Source organism: Dryobates pubescens, chromosome Z, assembly GCF_014839835.1.
Source record: "Dryobates pubescens isolate bDryPub1 chromosome Z, bDryPub1.pri, whole genome shotgun sequence".
NCBI lineage: Eukaryota > Metazoa > Chordata > Aves > Piciformes > Picidae > Dryobates > Dryobates pubescens.
The window spans coordinates 88,009,343-88,029,058 of NC_071657.1; the positions used below are offsets into that span (position 1 = coordinate 88,009,343).

Here is a 19,716-nt window from a genome sequence, read left to right on the forward strand (position 1 = left end):
TCTTTCTAAATCAGTGTTTTCACATTTGTTTGCCTACATTATATGTCTACCTGCACTTACTTCTGGGTCCTTTGATCAAAACAAATGGTTATGGGTAAGAGTAACATAGGGGAGTGGTGTGGCTCAGTTGGTAGCACATAAGACCTTTAATGGGGAAGGTTGCGAGTTCAAGCCTGCAGTGGGCACTAGCGTCCTCCCTACTCTAGTCATGAGGTCTGTGGTGACAGGTTGGACTCGATGATCTTTGAGGTCTCTTCCAACCTTAGTGATACTGAATACAGATGTAACACCATCCTGTTACAAAGCCACAGGCAAATAGGGCAGCTTCAAGCTCATTAGAAACATGAAGATTAAGGTCATTGTGAACACTACCTTTTTAGTTTGATTGGTTTTTTTCCTACTTCCTTAAACAGTACCACATTTGCTATAGCACCTGAGAATAGCCAAGCAGGAATGAACAAAGTATTTAGGCATTGTGAGGGACTTCAACTTCCCTGATGTCTGCTGGGAATACAACACAGCAGAGGGAGCAGTCCTGGAGGTTCCTAGCATGTGTGGAAGATAACTTTCTGACACAACTGGTAAGGGGGCCAACTAGGGAAGGCATTCTGCTGGACCTGCTGTTTGTTCCTGTGCAGGAACAGGGTTGGTGGGGAAGAAGCCCATCAGGGCTGAATAGAGACATTTGGTTGCAAATCTGGTTAAGAAGGAGAGTTTATAGTTGGAAGAAGAGCCAGGCTGCTCAGGAGGACTACAAAGTGGTTGCCAAGTTGTGCAAGCCAAACTGAAAACTAATTTGGTTTCAGCTGTTAAAGACAAGAAATGCTCCTATAAATACATTAACAACTGAAGTAAGGGAATCTCTGTCCTTTCATGCATTCAGGGATGCACATAGTAGTCAAGGATAAGAAAAAGGCTGATATACTCAATGTTTTCCCTGCCTCTTTAGTGATAAGGCCAGTTGTTTGATGTGCATCCAGCCCCCTGAGCTGGAAGACAGGGATGGGAAGCAGAATGAAGCCCACATAATCCAAGAGGAGATGGTTAGTGACCTTCTGCACCACTTAAGTCTATGGGGCTGAATGGCATACACCCAAGGGTACTGAGACAGCTTGCAGAAGTGCTCCCTACGTCACTTTCTGTCTTTTACCAGCAGTCCTGGCTAACTGGGGATGTCCCACCTGCCTGGAGACTGGCAAATCTGATGCCCATCTACAAGAAAGGCTGGAAGGAGGATCTGGGGAACTACAGAACTCTTGGTCTGACTCTGGTGTCAGGGAAGGTCATGGAACAGACCATTGAGTGCCATTATGCAGCATGTGCAGGGCAACCAGGTGATAAGGCCCAGTTAGCATGGGTTCATGAAGGACAGGTCCTGCTTAACAAACCTGATTTCTTTCTATGGCAAGGTGAGCCACTTAGTCGATGAAGGCTGTGGGTATTAGAACAGAATACAATAGAATTAACCAGGTTGGAAAAGACCTTTGAGATCAAGTCCAACCCATCCCCCACCACTATCTAATCAACTAAACCATGGCATCAAGTGCCTCATCTCGTCTCTTCCTAAACACCCCCAGTGATGGTGACTCCACCACCTCCCTGGGCAGCACATTCCAGTGGGCAATCACTTCCTCTGTGTAGAATTTCTTCCTAACCTCCAGCCTAAACCTCCCCTGGCACAGCTTGAGACTGTGTCCTCTTGTTCTGGTGCTGGTTGCCTGGGAGATCAATCCCCACCTGGCTACGACCTCCCTTCAGGTAGTTGTAGACAGCAAGAAGGTCTCCCCTGAGCCTCCTCTTCTCCAGGCTAAGTAACCCCAGCTCCCTCAGTCTCTCTTCATAGGGCTTGTGCTCCAAACCCCTCACCAGCTCTGTTGCCCTTCTCTGGACATGTTCCAGCAACTCAACATCTTTCCTAAGCTGAGGGGCCCAGCACTTGATACAGGACTCAAGGCGTGGCTTATTGATACCTGCTTTCCTGTTCTTTTCAGTATTCCTTCCCGCAACTAAGGGTATTGATGAAAAAATTACCTGTGCCCCTGACCCCTCAACCAGTTTTCCCAGAGCCTTGAAGTCCTTTTTGATTGCTTTGGGACCTCTGGTTTCAACCTCATTGCTTCCCACCTGCATAACTATCAAGGGATAGTAATCAGAGGACTGTACCAGACTAGGCAGCCTTCTGGAAACATCTCTGATCCAGGCCCCAGGGAGGTAGCAGACTTCCCTGTGGGAAGGATCTGGCTGACATATGGGTCCCTCTGTTCCCTTCAGGAGGGAATCAGCAATAACAATTACCCTCCTCTTTTTTTCACGGGAACAAGTCCTGATGTGGGGGGCAGGCTGTTTGGCTTTAGGCCACACCTCAGATGGTGTCTCTTCGGTCCTCTCATGCACCTCACCCTCAACTTCCAGGGCCCCATACTTGTTTTGCAAGGGCAGCTAGGAAGGTGAGGGGAGCTGTGAGGGTTTTACTTTGCCTCTCCTGACAGGGACCTGTATCCATTTCCTGATTTCCCAAATCAGTTTTTCACTGAATGCCATGTCCTGAAAGTCTGCACACTATCTCAGTGGAGACAGTGTGCAGCCCTGGAGGTATGGCTGTTGGACTAGAAGCTGTAATACAGTATGTGATGAATTAGTTACTAATTTATATGGGCACAGGAATAAAATCCAAACAGAAGCAAACTTACTTTCTGAACAGAATTTAATTACACAGAGAATATCAACTATTAGGGCTCTCAGATTTATTTCCTTGTCTTGTTGAGTCTCTTGTCAAGCTACAGGAAGAAGCAAGTAAAGCTTGAGTTTGTGCCGCCATCATGGAGCCTTAAAGTTTCAAATCAACCTTCAGATCTCCTCGGACATCTTCCATTCCTGTGCTCCGAGACTGCAACAAGGAGACTGGTGCTTGGGCAGCTCAGGCCAAGCCCCAGCCCCGTGTGGGCACAGGGCCTCCCTCAGGGCAGAAACTGCTACCTAGACAGGGGTGCCCTTTTGGGCCTCTGAAGATGCCGCTCGTTTCATGTCCTCCCGGTAACCCTTCAGAAGCTGGTTGAGCAGGGTCTTCTCAGTGTCACGGCGCCGGACGATGAGCGGTGGGTAGGGGTTCCCCTTGAGCTCAATGACTGCCATCTTGGCGCGGTCAGTCTCACGGTTGGGGATCTGCATCATGCGCGTGTAGTCGCCGGTGTGGGGCTGGAAGCGGAGTGCCAGCACCTTGAACAGCTTGTGGATGAGATCCTTCTCCTGCGGAGCAGCACACTCAGCTCCACCACGCCGGCTGTGAAGGGCAAGGACGGACTGGGAGGGGGAGGGGGGAACACGGTACTTACCGTCAGCCAGAAATTCGCCATGCGCATGGCGCGCTCATTGGTGTCTCCCAGTTTGGCGTAGTCAATGAGCTGCGAGAAGGAAGCAGAGTCGTCAGGGTTCCTCGGCCGCCTGCCGCCCCGCCCCGGTCAGGCCCGGCCGCTCACCCTTTCGGCATAGCCGCGCATCTCGTCGGCCCGCGCCCAGGGCGCCTCGATGCGCTCATGGCGCACCAGCGCCGTCACCAGGTTGCGCAGCATGTCGAGGCGCGAGCGCGGGCCCAGGCCAAATTTGCGGTACACGCGCCCGTGCGAGATAGCGGCCGCCACCGACAGCCGCATCTTGCTTCCCTTCGATCCCCGCCACCGCCGCCGCCGGGGGGCACGCCGGGAAACGTCGCCTGGCAGCCCCTGCGCGCCGCCGCACGGCACGCCGGGAGTTGTATTTTGCCCCTACTGGCCGTCAGGACCGCGTTGCGTAGAGCGGGACTGCCAAGCTCCGCGGGAACTGGAGCCTGTAGTCGCGTACCAAGCGGCCGGAAGGGGGCGGAGAAGCCGGGCCTGGCCCATCTGAGCTCGTCAGAAGGGGCCGAGCACGCCTCCCGGCCCCGCCTCCCGGCCCCGCCTCCCGCTCGCCGTATGTAAGTGACGCAGAAGGGCGCGGGCAGATCAGTCGTTTCCGCGCCAGCTGAGGCAGAGCCGGGCTCCACGGGTCTGGCGGGGCCTCCCGGCGCGGCGGGGTCCCGGACGGGCCTCCCGGCGCGGCGGGGTCCCGGACGGGCCTCCCGGCGCGGCGGGGTCCCGGACGGGCCTCCCGGCGCGGCGGGGTCCCGGACGGGCCTCCCGGCGCGGCGGGGTCCCGGACGGGCCTCCCGGCGCGGCGGGGTCCCGGACGGGCCTCCCGGCGCGGCGGGGTCCCGGACGGGCCTCCCGGCGCGGCGGGGTCCCGGACGGGCCTCCCGGCGCGGCGGGGTCCCGGACGGGCCTCCCGGCGCGGCGGGGTCCCGGACGGGCCTCCCGGCGCGGCGGGGTCCCGGACGGGCCTCCCGGCGCGGCGGGGTCCCGGACGGGCCTCCCGGCGCGGCGGGGTCCCGGACGGGCCTCCCGGCGCGGCGGGGTCCCGGACGGGCCTCCCGGCGCGGCGGGGTCCCGGACGGGCCTCCCGGCGCGGCGGGGTCCCGGACGGGCCTCCCGGCGCGGCGGGGTCCCGGACGGGCCTCCCGGCGCGGCGGGGTCCCGGACGGGCCTCCCGGCGCGGCGGGGTCCCGGACGGGCCTCCCGGCGCGGCATCAGAGCGCCCTCGGGATGAGGATCTGGCGGCAGACAAGCAGGTTGGTTTCTGACGGGAGGGAGGGGCAGGTCCAAAGAAGCCTGACTCTGCAGGTGAAGGCTCTGGACCTTGTGTTATGAGGTGTAGCTTAGGAAACAACTTAGGTGTAAGTTAAGAAAGGGTTGTTTAGTTTGGGGAGTTAAATCCAGCTGGTGCCCGGTCACAAGTGGTGTTCCTCAGGGCTCAGTGTTGGGACCACTTCTGTTTAACATCTTTAGTGATGACCTTAACAAAGACAGTGTGTCATCAGTAAGTTTGCAGATGACACCAAGGTAGGTGAGAGTGTTGGATATAAGAAGGTCAGGTCCTGCCTGACCAACCTGATCTTCTGTGATCAGGTGACTGGTGGATGTGGTGGAGGCCTGTGGATGTAGTCTACCTGGACCTCAGCAAGGCCTTTGACACCACAGCAAACTCCTGGCCAAGCTGTCAGCCCATGGCTTGGACAGGAGCACACTGCATTGGGTTAGGAACTGTCTGGAGGGCCGAGCCCAGAGAGTGGTGGTGAATGGTGCCACATCCAGCTGGCCACCAGTCACTAGCGGTGTGACCCAAGGATCAGTGCTGGGCCCCGTGCTCTTTATCATCTTTATTGATGATCTGGATGAGGGCATTGAGTCCATCATCAGTAAATTTGCTGACGACACCAAGCTGGGGGCAGGGGTTGATCTGCTGGAGGGTAGAGAGGCTCTGCAGAGGGACCTCGACAGGCTGGACAGATGGGCAGAGTCCAATGGCATGAGATTGAATACATCCAAGTGCCGGGTTCTGCACATTGGCCACAGCAACCCCATACAGAGCTACAGGCTGGGGTCAGAGTGGCTGGAGAGCAGTCAGGCTGAGAGGGACTTGGGGGTACTGGTCGATGGTAGGCTGAACATGAGCCACCAGTGTGCCCAGGTGGCCAATAGGGCCAGTGGCATCCTGGCCTGCATCAGGAATAATGTGGCCAGCAGGACCAAGGAGGTCATTGTACACTGCACTGGTTAGGCCACACCTTGAGTCCTGTGTGCAGTTCTGGGCCCCTCAGTTTAGGAAGGAGGTTGACTTGCTGGAACGAGTCCAGAGAAGGGCAGCAAAATTTGTGAGGGGTTTGGAACAAGCCCTACGAGGAGAGACTGAAGGAGCTGGGGTTGCTTAGCCTGGAGAAGAGGAGGCTCGGGGGAGACGTTACTGCTCTCTACAACTACCTGAAGGGAGGTTGTAGACAGGCAGAGTTTGGTCTCTTCTCCCAAGCAACCAGTACTAGAACAAGAGGACACAGTCTCAGGCTGCGCCAGGGGAGGTTTAGGCTGGAGCTTAGGAAGAAATTCTACACAGAGGGGGTGATTGCCCACTGGAATGGGCTGCCCAGGGAGGTGGTGGAGTCACTGTCATTGGAGGTGTTTAGGAGGAGTCTTGTTAGGGTGCTTGGTTGCATGGTTTAGTTGATTAGGTGGTGTTGGATGATAGGTTGGATGCAATGATCTTGAAGGTCTCTTCCAACCTGGTCTGGTCTAGTCTAGTCTATTCTTTATATATTTTTTGTTTAAAGAAAACTCTTTACCTCTCTACTTCCAAGCCACCTCCAAATTATTGTTTGGTGGATTTGCTCCTTTCCTTTTTTTTCCCCTCTCTGTTGGGAGGGAGGAGCAGGGAGTGGGGGAGAGATTCTCAGCTTTGTCCCTATCTGAGCTCTTAACTTCCAGTTAACCACTATATATATAGATGTGGTGCTTAGGGACACAAATGGTGAACAAGCAGTGCTAGGTTAACAGTTAGGCTTGATGATTTTAAAGGTCTTTTCCAACCACAATAATTCTTTCATTCCATGCTGCCCCTCGCCACAGATGGGGCAAGGTATAGAACCTCCCTTACAGGACGCTCCTGGGGCTGCAGAGAGGAGAGCCCAAAGACCTGCCAGACCCTGTGTCTTGTTTTCCCCTTCTTCCCAGTACCAGCAGCAGGATTTCAGTCTTGTGTCCTTGTATCACATCCTCAGGCTATATAGAAGCTGTCTACACTGACAGCACTGTGTGAGGCTGCCGTATTCACCCTCATGGGGCACAGGAGCTGCCATTCCACTAGTGGAGGTAGGTGTGTGCTTTATTTACACCGAGACAGAATCCTGCCCTATTCTGCAAGAGCTTGTGCCCCCATAGTCCTCTATAGGTCAGCTCCAAGAAAAATGCTGAAGGGCAGCATAAGAAGGTTTCCTGCCTCTTGTTTTTCTTCCAGCTAATATGTCTGTATTTCACAGAAAGGATGTGTAACAAAAGCAGCTACCAGAAACATAAGAAAAATATCTTTGTTCTTATGAATACATCATAAAATTGCAATCATTTTATACACATTTTAGTATTTCGTACACTTACATTAACAAAGTGAATGTGAACAGTATAGTTACTGGAATGTGTAGTAGGAACAGACATAAGGATTTTAATGTGAAATTAACAAATTACTGTGACTTCACCCCTGTCTTTTGTTGCTTCTGTGGGGTTTAACGTAGTATCTCTGAAATACTTTCAAAGTGAGGGTTGCTCAAGATGCAATAACTCCAGGCATTACCATAATTCCTTTCTCTCCTTTTCCAGATTTAATCTGACTGTATGGTTCTATTGTGCCAGTATTTTGTTTTTTGCAAAAAATAGCAGTTTTCTGTGTATGAAAATATTTTCCAAGCTTTATGATTTCATTAAACCCATTAACAACCAGCATTTCCCCATTACTACACACTCCTGCAAATGCTTCCATTAAATATATTTCTAATATTAATATAATAACAAACTCTTTAATAGTCTTCTCTTATAACTTGATGTCTTAGCACCAAAATAATATTTATTTCTAATAAAACTATACATAGTATTTATGTGAAACAAAGTTGACATGTGCATGAGCCTATTAATGAAATTAGGCAGGAGTGTAGATATTTCTACATTCTCATCTTGGATTCTTGGGGGAGTTTGTAATTTTTGGGACCACAGAGTAATAAATAATTTTCAAAGTAATGGATTCTCTGGCTACCCAGTTCCAAATCTTAAGACTGACAATGATTCCTCTGCTCTGGCTTTATAAAAGTTTGACTATGCATTCAAAAAGAAGTCACTTTTCTATCTGAGCATCCTTATGTATGTATTCATCTTAATGAAATATTATGGAAGTTATGTTATTAATGTGTTATGCAAATTACCCTACCATTAACTAGAAATAGAAAGGTCTATGCAAAGATCTTAGCCAGACACAGACAGAAGGCTGAACCTTCCCAGCCAGCTGTGCTCAGAAGGGCTTTCCCTGACAGAGGAATTTGTGTCGTGCCTTGTCTTTACCATGATGTCCTCTCCTTGCTGCTGGGACTCACCAACAGCTTTGGGGCAGGGAGTCTGGAAAGAATAGAATGAACCACAAGCCCAAACCTGAGGAACACTTCACCTATTTTTTGTTTATGGAATAAGCATGTCTGGAGGAAACCCTTGTCTAGCCTGTGAAGACGAATGATGCAGACTCTAGAAATGAAAGTTACTGAGGTTTCAACTCAGAAAGGTGTGCACACGTGCCACATTTTCTGTTCATGAATCCATAGGACAGCAATCTGCACTTAATAGTGAAGCATATTATTTTATAGAATTTTCTGGACTCAGGATTTCCCATCCCTGGATAGATCTGTGCAGTTGTCACCTACCCCTGATTTTATGGTGGTCAAACTCTAGGAGCTTCTCATTTGGTATTTCTCAATGTTTGGAAAAGCAGAGCTCAGAACTGAAATAAGTGCTGGTTTTAGAATGCCTTTTTTAATGTGGGCAGGAGGCAATAGAATTTACTTGCTATGTAGGAAGTGACTCATCTAACTGGTCAAAAAATCTGCAGTTACTAATTCTGTAGTGGGAATCGACCTGATCGAGCAGGTCACAGGGTGTGGTGGCAAACATTACAAGTGGCAAGAGTTACAAGTATAGCATTTGATATTTAACAGATTTACTTGAAATTGCATATTCATAAATGATGTTATTAATACCTACTTGTCTGCCTGAAATGAAAATAAGAAATAAATGCCTTAGTTCATGCTGTCTTAGAGGTTTCTTTCAGCCTGCTGAACATAAGACCATCCCTCTTCTGCCCACAAGTTCTATCCCCAAATCTCACTAATTTCCTTTTTATCTGCTTCACAGGCCCATTTGGATCTGCAGCTGCTGGCAGAGCTCCACCCAGAGCAGAAGCCAAATGACCACAGAGTGAGAGCGGTATCAATTTTTCCTAACGTATCTCAGTAAATTATTCATTGCTTTGCAAATACTGATACAACATGAAGAGAATTATGGAATGTTGCTGTTTTTAAAGCTAATGCCCTTGCCTGTGGCATAATGACAGCAAGGAGTTTGGGAAACAATTACGGGAATAGACACATCCTCTTAAGATAATATAAAAAGATAGGAAAAGTCAAGACAGCCAGCTGTTTATACAACATGACCTGTACCAGTGGTGTTAGGATTACACCAGCTATCTTTTGAAAACCCAGAGAATATGGTAGGGAATCCAAACCTTCACAGGCTATCTGAAAAGGGCCTGCTTACATTTTTATCAGTGTTTATTCTATTAGAACATGCAAGCTCTGGAAAACACAGCAAAATAAGTTTTTCTTTGCATCTGTAACATAGACTTAGCACTAAACATGCTGTAGAAGTAGCAGCTATGCAGATACAACATTGAATTTTTGTGCTTCACTGTCTTCTTTCATCATCTAAGCATAGCAAAGTCCTCAGCAGCTGTGGTAATTCCAAAAGAAATGGTAATATACATCATCCATGAGGTATGGTCTAATTTGTGCATCCAATTTTCCAGTGTAAAAAAAAGGGCAATCCCTTTTATCCCCTTTCACAAATACAGGATCCCATGTGCCTGCCTCACCTTAGCCATCCTCGTACCAGTTGAAATTTTTTGTTGTGTGCGCTCCTGCACCTACTCATATTCCTCATACACCCAGCCAAGTACAGTGCAACTCTGTTCCAGTTCTGTGAATGCCATTTAGGATGCTCACATACAAGAGATGGAAGCTCTTTGCTAACATGAAGCATATCTCTGGTCTGAATGTCACTTGGAATTCATCCTTTCACCTGTAGGAGGTTAGAATCTGACTCTTTCTGCAAGGCTGGGATTGATTCTGTGCTTGCCAGTAAGCCTACTTGATTCATTTATGCTTGGTCTTCTTGCTTTATAAATCCCCTTTTGCTTATCTCTCTGTAATGTATCCAGCATGAATCCATTCAGGAAGAGAACTGGCCTTCACGCTGAGCAGTGGGAATGGTAATGGAAAATAGCATTAGTTTAGGGGAAACACATCTTTTTATCTCTCTTTGAACAACATTCTAACAACACAAAACCAAATAATTTCCAGATTCCAGCAGCACACTTGTATTGGTGCTTCACCATACTTTTAAAAACTTTTCTGCCATGGTGGGGCATGATAGAATAAGATACTTTTCATTTAGAGCTGGCATCTGATGTGGAAAAGGGATCCAGGTTTTAAACATTCACCTAAGCCTCGAGACAGTGGCTAGAGACTTAAGCTCAGTGGTATAAGGTAACTGTTGACTAAAGCTTTTGTTACTGACATCATTCAGATATGATGTTCAGATAGCCCTCTACCCCTGGCAAAATTTAGGTACTGGGTCATTTGGACATAGAATGCAAAGTAGGCAGATGAAAAGTTGTAGTCTGTGCCATTAGCTTGAGCATGCCTTAATTCTATTATACACTAGGAAGGTTTTCTTGATAGTCTAGGTACAACGCACAGTGCAGGCTTGAAGGTACGGAATTACTGCAAGGAGGTTACCACAAATCAGGAAAGCTATAGTACAGGCAGCATGGCTGAGGAAAAGCAGAGAGAAAACTGGGAAATAATATATATATAATTTTTTTTTTTTTTTTACCATTGTCAGTGCATTTTTATATTGAAGAACTCTAAAGGGACACTATTTTTCAGTAAGGGTAGCTAAGGATGAGCTGCCTTCTGTATTCTGGAGGCTCTGGGTGCTGTCTGTGGTTTGTAGTCTTCTCCAGAGCCAAAATCTACTGTGTCATGATAGTTTGTAAATTCCTGAGGTAACGGAAACTCCTCTGTTGATGAATGAGTCCTGTGTCCAAACACTCTTTCTTGCAGCTCAGTGATGTCATTTCTGATGTCTGCCATCATCAGCAACAGGAAATCAAATGAACCTGGTGGGCCCTGCAGTCACAAGGCACAGTTATGAAAATAACCCAGCTCACTCTTACAGTTTACAAACTTCTTATATAATTACTCTTGAAGGGGTAACTCAGTAAAATACTGCTTCATGTTAGTTGCCCAAAGTTCATAGTTTACTTGTGAATTAGCTTTCTCAGGAAACAATTTTCAAAAGAAGGGAAATGTTTTTGTGTGCAGAGCCTACAGTGACAAGGTACTCAGCCCTTTTGTTACTTAACTAGTCCTTTGCTCTACCTGCCTCCTAAGAGTATCTTGACACCTCATGGGAACAGAGGAGATGAAACTTGGTTCCCTGTGTTCCTTTTTATTAAACTAACGGTAACTACATTATTAGATTGACCAATCAATATCTATTATGTATTTATTCCCCCTGCCCCAAATAAATGCTGGTATTTAGAGGGTATCTTTTCAACTTGTGGTTGTCCGTCACTTACTAAATGTATTGGTATTCATCTACCTTTATTTGATTTTAGAAAACAATTTCTTTTTAGCTGACTTCACAAAGTAAGTCAGCTGTTTAATACTGAGGATGCCCTGTTGGACACACTCTTAAAAATCCTTTCCACTGATGAGAAAACACCATAAGAAAAATTTTTAAACAATTTCACTTGAAAACAGATGGTCAATACTGATCCTTCTCCTCATGACTTGCTCAAAATCTATAGCATGCTCAATCCCATAGAGAGATGAGGGGCAGGATTTGAAAAGGTTCCAGGGATCAAACTCTTGTTAGGAGTGGTGTCTGAACTGTACTAACTAGCACTCTCCATGGGGCATCACACTGCTGCCTCTTGAAGATGTCCTAGCATTGTTGGAGGGCAGAGGTGCGCATTCTGCCATCAGTGGTACAAACTGCAAGGGTGCACAGGCAAAAACACATGGATGAAAACAGGTAATTACTTTCTTTACAAGAGCATTTTTTTTGGGTGTGTGTAAAGTATCTTTCACTGTGCTCTTGACACAGCAGAGGTTAGTTGGTTGTTTTTATGCTGACATGTTGTTAGTGATCAACATCACTCTGCTGTGGAAATTCTTCCTGTGAGCAATACTTACAGGTATCCCCTTTGGTCCTGGTGCACCTCGCTCCCCCTGTAATCAACAGCACCTGAGTTAGTTTATTGTCATTAAAGTTGATGAAGCCTCTCTTACTTACTCTTCCCAGATCAAAACTCATCAGCTTGCTCTTGTTCAGAAAAAGACAAGAAAGTGAAGGAGGAATGCAAGGAGTTTGCCACTAATTCTGGTGGGAGCAGAGTTTGACATTTCTGATATTTCTCCTAAACAGTAACAAGCAAACTAGTAAACAGGAGAAGTGCACAGAAGAACGGTGTAATGAAATGGGCTAAAGTGTCAATGTTTATTCACGCAAAAGCCAGAAAGCTGCAGAGAAAGGAAAGTGCTTGACAGTAGCCTGGGAGGGCTATTTGAAAGACTTAAGGAAGGGCAAGTACAAAATAGCAGAAGGATGGGGATGGCACAACGGTGTGTTTCCAGCTTAGCAAAGGTAATGAGATGGTAAAAGCATGTATGTAAAGGACCTGCCTAGTAGCCCTGCCCTTCTCATGTGCATGTACCCACATTATACAGAACAGTACTTCTCCTCACCTTGCTACCATCTCTCCCTGGAGCTCCTGGAGGGCCCTGAAAAAAACAACCAAAAGAAAGTGTTCACAAGGATGTGAGAGATTGTGGAGCAAAGGCCAATTGTGCAATGTGCGATGGGAGATGAGAATACTGACCACAGGGCCCCGTCTGCCCTGCTTAATATGTGATATGTCTGGAGATGGGCCCATAGGTCCCATTGATCCACGAGGGCCTGGCTGTCCGGGAGGTCCAGGTGACCCAGGAACTCCTTGACTTCCTTTTGGTCCTGGAGCCCCTGCAATTGACAGCAAAGGTTACCTACCAGAGAAAGTCTTCAGGACACTTCATTAGTGCAAGCAGTGCGGACTGACCATTTTTTGAACCACACAATAGACTGGCTGTCTTAACATGACCACATTGACAACCAACACAGCAGTGTTGTAAGACAGAACTACTCCTTGTTACAGTGGCTACAAGAGATACAAAGAATTTAAACCTTATGTATACAAAGAAGCTGAGACTGCCACTGTCAGGTGGTTAGGGACACAGACTGGTCAAGAAAAGAAAAGCAGAAATGACTCAATAAGACCAAGTCACATTTTCATTTGAAGAAGATAGCAGAAAGCTCAAAAGAATGTTAGGTGAGAGTCATCTACATGGCTTGCACAGAAGCAAGCCCTTTTCAGTGCTGTGTTGCACCTCTCCGTTGTCCAGTACAGTATGCAATGTCTTAGCAGCAAAATAGGCTCTGTTCTTCCACTCTCCTTCATATCCTTTTCAGCTTCTGCTGGTTCACTAGAAAACGTTAGTTTTTTTAGGAAGCACATAGGCAACAGACCGTATGTTTCATTCAAGAGAAAAACTATGACAAAACAGAAAGTCACACACTTGAAACAATATTTGCACAAAATAGTGACCATTAAAGTATGACTAGCTGAAGTGTTTTATAATCAGAGGGGAAGGTCCTTTTCTTCATGCTGAAAGGCATGTGAAAGACACAGAAAAGAGAGTAAGAAAGGTTTAGCAGGACAGAACAAGTACACCTAAGGCTTTCAAAAGGAATAAAATCCTGTTGACTGACAAACCTCTTGGACTGCTCCTGAGAAGACACAGCCACACTGTTAGTAAGGACAGGACAGAGGAGGAGGTGCACAGGGATGGATTTGCAGGGGAACAGATAATAATCTGTTACAGTACCTTGGACAGCTCAGTCATGGGGACAACAGACGGAAGACCTGCCTAGTCATGCCTATGTTAGACTGCAAGATGACAGACACACTGTACCCTTCAGAGTCTAATGCAGAATCTCTAACCATACTTCCCTGCACTTAGGGTATACTGATGACTGAAGATACTTGTTCTCCAAGAAAATGAGATAAAGATTCAAAACTAAAATCAAGACTACAAAAATGGAAATAAATGGGAGGCAGGGAGCCAGTTAAGTAGGCTGTAAACCAAATCACAGAATCACAGAATAGTAAGAGTTGGAAGGGACCTCCAGAGATCATCAAGTTCAACTCCCCTGCCAAAGCAGGATCACCTAGGGCAGGCTGCACACGAATGCATCCAGGCAGGCTTTCAAAGTGCCCAGAGAAGAAGACCCCACAGCCTCTGTGGGCAGCCTGTGCCAGTGCTCTGTCGCACTCACCATAATAAAGTGTCTCCTTCTGTTGAGGTGGAACCTCCTGTGTTCTAGCTTGTAGCTATTATTCCATGTCCTATTACTGGGCACTGCCAAAAAGAGACTGGCATCTTCATCTTGACACCTACCCCTCAGATACTTACAGACATTGATAAGATTCCCTCTCAGCCTTCTTGAGACTAAACAGCGGCAGTTCTCTCAGTCTTTCTTCAAAAGAAAGATGTTCAAAGTCCTGCAATCATCCTCACAGTTCTACACTGGACTCTCTCTAGCAGATCCCTGCCTCTCTTGAACTGGGGAGCCCAAAACTGGATGCAGTAATATAGGCGTGGTCTCACTAAGGCAGAGCTGAGTGGGAGGGTAATGTCCCTCGGATTGCTGAACACCCATTTTCTTGATGCACCCTAGGATGCCATTTACCCTCTTGGCCACAAGGGCACGTTGCTGTCCCATGGAGAACTTGCTATCCACTAGGACTCCATGGAGCTGCTTTCCAGCAGGACAGCCCCTAACCTGTACTGATGCCTGTTGTTATTCTTCCCCAGATACAGGACTCTGCAATTCTACCCATTTCAGCGGTAACCCGCCTCGGGAACACACTGCTGCCAGGACCCCCCGGACAAGCCACTAACTGCCCCTTTCGCAACCTGCAGGACCCGCGGCTGGCTCGGCACTCGACTGAGACTGGCTCCTGCTGAATCTCCACGTGCTCGGGAACATCTGGGTCTCCTGCGTTGCCGCACTTTAAAGCCACCGGCACCGCGCGGCCGGTCCGTTTCAGCCGCTCTCCTGCTCAGACGCGCGCCGCTGCGCTTTTTATAAACCTTTGCCCGGCAGGTGCCGCGGGCAGGGCTGGCCATGGTGGGAACTCGCCGCAATAACGCCTTTAAGAAATCAGTCTTGACTCAGACTGAGAGGGAATATAAGAAGGTAGGTAAGCGTCATAAGCAAGAGGTAGGTGTCCAGGCATCTGGCTGCAGACAGTGCTGGAGCCTGGCGCTTGAGATGCAAGGTACTGGGGACAACTGCATAACATGTGAGCAGATTGCCTCTTTACTTAACCTAGTGGCCAGACTGAAGGACAAGGTTGCTAGACTTAGAGAGGTAAGAGATTGTAGAAGGGTGATGGACCTGAGTAACCAGGCTCTGCAGGCCTCCCAGGCAGAGGCTGGTTATTCAAAAAGCAGAGGGGAATGGATACAAATTCCTCTCAAAAGATGCAAAGTTAAACCTCCTTGTCTCCCAACACCTTCCCCACTGCCCTTGGAAAAGAAGTACAGGGCATTGGAGGTCGAGGGTGAGGTGATTCTGATGGAGGACACACCATCTGGGGTTTTCCCTGAGGCAAAACAGCCTAAGGCAAAGCAGCCCAAGGTTAAACAGCCTTCCCCTGGCATCAGGACCTGCTCCCTTAAAAAAAAGAGGAGGGTAATTGTCATTGGTGATTCTCTCCTGAGGGGAACAGAAGGCCCCATATGTCGGCCAGACCCTACTCACAGGGAAGTCTGTTGCCTCCTAGGAGCTAGGGTCAAGGATGTTACCAGAAGGATGCCCAGTTTGGTGCAGCCCTCTGACTACTACCCATTACTAGTTATGCAGTTAGGGAATGATGATGTTGCAACCAGAACTCCCAGGGCTATCAAGAATGACTTTAGGGCCCTGGGGGATCTCGTTGAGGGGTCAGGTGCACAAATAATTTTCTCACCTATGCCCTTAGTTACAGGAGGGAATACCATAAGGAACAGGACAGCAGCCATAGTCAACAAGTGGCTTAGAGGCTGGTGTAGTCAAAAGAATTTTGGGTTTTTTGATCTTGAAAACAAACAAGAGGAGCTGGAAGCCTTGCTGTAGCAGGAAAGTTATGATGTAGTTGCCATCACAGAGATGTGGTGGGACAACTCACATGACTGGAGCACTGCAATTGATGGCTACAGGCTTTTCAGAAAAGACAGCCAAGGAAGAAGGGGTGGAGGGGTGGCCCTGTACATCAGGGAGGCACTAGATGCCATTGAGCTGGAGATCAGGGATCATCAGGTTGAGTGCCTCTGGGTGAGAATTAGAGGGAAGGCCAACAGGGCTGACATCCTGGTTGGAGTCTGTTACAGACCACCCAACCAGAAAGAAGAAGTTGATGAAGCATTCTTTAGGCAGCTTAAGGCTGTCTCAAGATTGCCTGACCTTGTTCTCAGGGGTGACTTCAAGCTGCCTGACATCTGCTGGGAACTCAACACAGCAGAGAGGAGACAGTCCAGGAGGTTCTTGGAGTGCATGGAGGACAGCTTCTTATCCCAGGTGCTGCGTGAGCCTACCAGGGGCAAGGCTATGCTTGACCTCTTCACCAACAGGGAAGGGCTGGTGGGTGATGTGGTGGTTGGAGGCTGTTTAGGGTCCAGCGACCACGAGAGAATTGAATTCTCAGTATTTGGTCAAGCTAAGAGGGGCAGCAAGAAGACCTCCACTCTGGACTTCTGGAGGGCAGACTTCAGGTTGCTCAAGGAACTAACTCAGAAGGTTCCTTGGGAAACAGCCCTTAGAAACAAAGGGTTCCAGGAGAGTTGGGACTACTTCAAGGAGGAACTCTTGAAGGCACAGGATCAGGCTGTGCCAATGTGCCGGAAGATGAGCCGCCGGGGCAGATGGCCAGCCTGGATGGGTGATAAGCTTCTAAAAGAACTAAGGGGAAAAAAGAGGGTGTATCATCTTTGGAAGAAAGGTGAGGCAACCCATGAAATGTTTAAAGATGTTGCTAGGTCTTGTAGGAAGAAAATTAGGGAGGCAAAAGCATATTTGGAGCTTAGACTGGCCTCTGCTGTGAAGGACAACAAAAAGTCCTTCTATAAATACATTAATTGATGAATTATTCTACAAACAACTGGAGCAGCCATCCAGAGGGGAGACCAAGGCCAAGCGGTCCCCACCGGCTGTAATGACCAGCTCTGGAGAGGAGCCTAAGGCCAAGCGGCCATCGCCAACTATAATGACCAGCTCCAGAGAGGAGCCTAAGGCCAAGCCTAAGGCCAAGCAGTCCCCACCAGCTCTGACAACCAGCTCCACAAAGAAAAGGAGAAGGGTTATAGTTGTTGGGGCCTCTCTCCTGGGGGGTACTGAGGGACCCATATGTTGTTCCGACCCATCCCACAGGGAGGTCTGCTCCCTACCCGGGGCACGGGTAAGGGACATTGCAAGGGGAATCCCCAGGCTGATCCATCCCTCTGACTGTTACCCTCTGCTGGTAATACAGGCTGGGAGGGATGAGATCGACAGGAAGGGCACCAGGACAATTAAGAAGGAGTTCAGGGCCCTTGGACAATTGATTGATGGGGCAGGCACACAAGTGGTGTTCTGCTCAGTTCCCCCAGTGGCAGGGGAGTACACTGAGAGGAATGGGAGAACCCACACCATCAACAAGTGGCTCAGGGGATGGTGCCAGTGGAGGAACTTTGGTTTCTTCGATCATGGGGCAACTTTTACTGCACCCGACCTGCTGGGTCCTGTTGGGGTGCATTTATCTAGAAGGGGCAAGAGAGTCCTAGCACTGGAGTTGGCAGGGCTCATTAGGAGGGCTTTAAACTAGGTCTGAAGGGGGTGGGTGACGATATCGGTCCCTCTGCAAAGGAAAGAGTAGGGCACAAGGTAGGGTCAGTTGAGAGGTCGAGAGCCCAGCTGCAGTGCATGTACACCAATGCACGCAGCCTGGGCAATAAGCAAGAGGAGCTGGAGGTCCTAATCCACCAGGGCAACTATGATATAGTCACCATCCCAGAAACGTGGTGGGACAACAGGCACGATTGGAATGCTACACTGGGGGGCTACAGGCTCTTTAGGAGGGCTAGGCGAGGGGGAAGAGGTGGAGGGGTGGCTTTGTATATTAGGGAGACACTTTCTGCCTCAGAACTTGAGGTGGAAGATGAGGGAATTGAGAGCCTGTGGGTTAAAATCAAGAGGGCAGCCCAACAAATCTGACATCCTGGTTGGAGTCTGTTATAGATCACCCAACCAGGATGAGGAGGCTGATGAATTATTCTACAAACAACTGAAGGCTGTCTCAAGATCATCAGATCTTGTCCTCGTGGGGGACTTCAAGCTGCCAGATATCTGCTGGGAACTCAATTCAGCAGAGAGAAGGCAGTCCAGAAGATTCCTGGAGCAGATGGAGGACGCAGCTGTTAAGCGAGCCTACCAGGGGACAGGATCTGCTTGACCTGCTGCTCTCCAATAGGGAAGGGCTGGTGGGGGATGTGACCATGGGAGGCTGCCTAGGGTGCAGTGACCACAAGACAGTGAAGTTTTCAATATGCAGGGAGATAGGGAGGAGCACCAACAGAACCTTCACCTTGGACTTCCAGAGGGCAAACTTCAGCCTCTTTAAGAAACTTATTTGTAAAGTTCCCTGGGTACCAACCCTCATGAACCGAGGGGTCCAGGAGGGTTGGACCTACTTCAAACAGGAGCTCTTGAAGGCACAGGAACTGGCGGTTCCCATGTGCTGAAAGATGAGCCGGCAGGGAAGGCGACCGGCCTGGATGAGCAAGCAGCTCCTGGAGGAGTTAAGGGAAAAAAGAGGCTGTATCACCTTTGGAAGGAGGGGAAGGCTTCTCGAGGTATGTTCAAGGAAGTGGTCAGATTATGTAGGAATAAAATTAGAGAGGCAAAGGCCCAGTTGGAACTGAAACTGGCCACCTCTGTGAAAGACAATAAAAAGCAATTTTACAAATATATCAACACTAAAAAGAAGGGCAAGAAGAACCTGCACTCCTTACTGGACCTGGAGGGGAACGCGGCGACCAAAGACAAGGAAAAGGCTGAGGTCCTGAATGCCTTCTTTGCCTGGATGTTTAACAGCAAGGTAGGAGTCCAGGATGAGTGGCCTCCTGAGCTGGGTAATAGGGTCGGGGAGCAGTGTGATGCCCTGGAAATCCATGAGGAATTGGTTCGGGACCCGCTGAGCCACTTGGACACTCACAAGTCCATGGGACTGGATGGGATCCATCCTAGGGTGCTGAGAGAGCTGGCAGATGAGCTGGCCAAGCCGCTCTCCATCATTTTTCTCCAGTCCTGGTTCACTGGAGAGGTCCCAGGTGACTGGAAACTGGCCAATGTGGTCCCCATCCACAAGAAGGGACGGATGGAGGAACCTGGAAACTCCAGGCCAGTCAGCCTGACCTCAGTGCCAGGGAAAGTGATGGAGCAGATTATCCTGGCGGCAATAACTGCGCACCTGAAGGATGGCCAAGGGCTCAGGTCCAGCCAACATGGATTTAGGAAGGGCAGGTCCTGCCTCACCAACCTGATCTTCTATGATCAGGTGACCCGTCTGGTGGACGTGGGGAGGCCTGTGGATGTAGTCTACCTGGACTTCAGCAAGGCCTTTGACACCATCCCCCACAGTAAACTGCTAAGCTGTCAGCCCATGGTTTGGACCGCAGCACTCTGTGCTGGGTTAGGAACTGGCTGGAGGGCCGAGCCCAGAGAGTGGTGGTGAATGGTGCCACATCCAGCTGGTGGCCAGTCACCAGTGGCGTCCCCCAGGGATCAGTGCTGGGCCCCATCCTCTTTAACATCTTCATTGATGATATGGATGAGGGGATTGAGTCAGTCCTCAGCAAGTTTGCATATGACACCAAGTTGGGAACGG

General features: G+C 49.0%; 2 protein-coding genes across 2 annotated transcripts in view; both read right to left on the reverse strand.

The window, feature by feature from the left end:
* Positions 1 to 2,701: 2,701 nt before the first annotated feature.
* MRPL17 (mitochondrial ribosomal protein L17) lies at positions 2,702 to 3,743 on the reverse strand. Its single transcript, XM_009898283.2, has 3 exons — positions 3,477 to 3,743; positions 3,333 to 3,401; positions 2,702 to 3,246 (listed from the first exon to the last, which is right to left on the reverse strand). The coding sequence occupies exons 1-3, from the start codon at positions 3,648 to 3,650 to the stop codon at positions 2,977 to 2,979; spliced, it is 513 nt and encodes a 170-aa protein (XP_009896585.1). The 5' UTR covers positions 3,651 to 3,743; the 3' UTR covers positions 2,702 to 2,976.
* A 6,315-nt stretch (positions 3,744 to 10,058) lies between these two features.
* Positions 10,059 to 19,716, reverse strand: part of CCBE1 (collagen and calcium binding EGF domains 1) — a 141,651-nt gene continuing 131,993 nt past the window's right edge. Inside the window, exons 8-11 of the mRNA XM_054178414.1 lie at positions 12,595 to 12,734; positions 12,461 to 12,496; positions 11,909 to 11,944; positions 10,059 to 10,837 (exon numbers count right to left, since the gene is read on the reverse strand). Of these exons, the coding sequence (XP_054034389.1) occupies positions 10,604 to 10,837; positions 11,909 to 11,944; positions 12,461 to 12,496; positions 12,595 to 12,734 (446 nt within the window). The 3' untranslated portion in view covers positions 10,059 to 10,603. The remainder of the gene's footprint in view (positions 10,838 to 11,908; positions 11,945 to 12,460; positions 12,497 to 12,594; positions 12,735 to 19,716) is intronic.

Coding starts and splice junctions, on each gene's coding strand:
- MRPL17 (XM_009898283.2), bottom strand. CDS start 3,650: ATGCGGCTGTCGGTGGCGGCCGCTATCTCGCACGGGCGCGTGTACCGC. Junction 3,402..3,476: donor TGCGCGGCTATGCCGAAAGG/GTGAGCGGCCGG, acceptor TCCTTCTCGCAG/CTCATTGACTACGCCAAACT. Junction 3,247..3,332: donor TGGCGAATTTCTGGCTGACG/GTAAGTACCGTG, acceptor GCTGCTCCGCAG/GAGAAGGATCTCATCCACAA.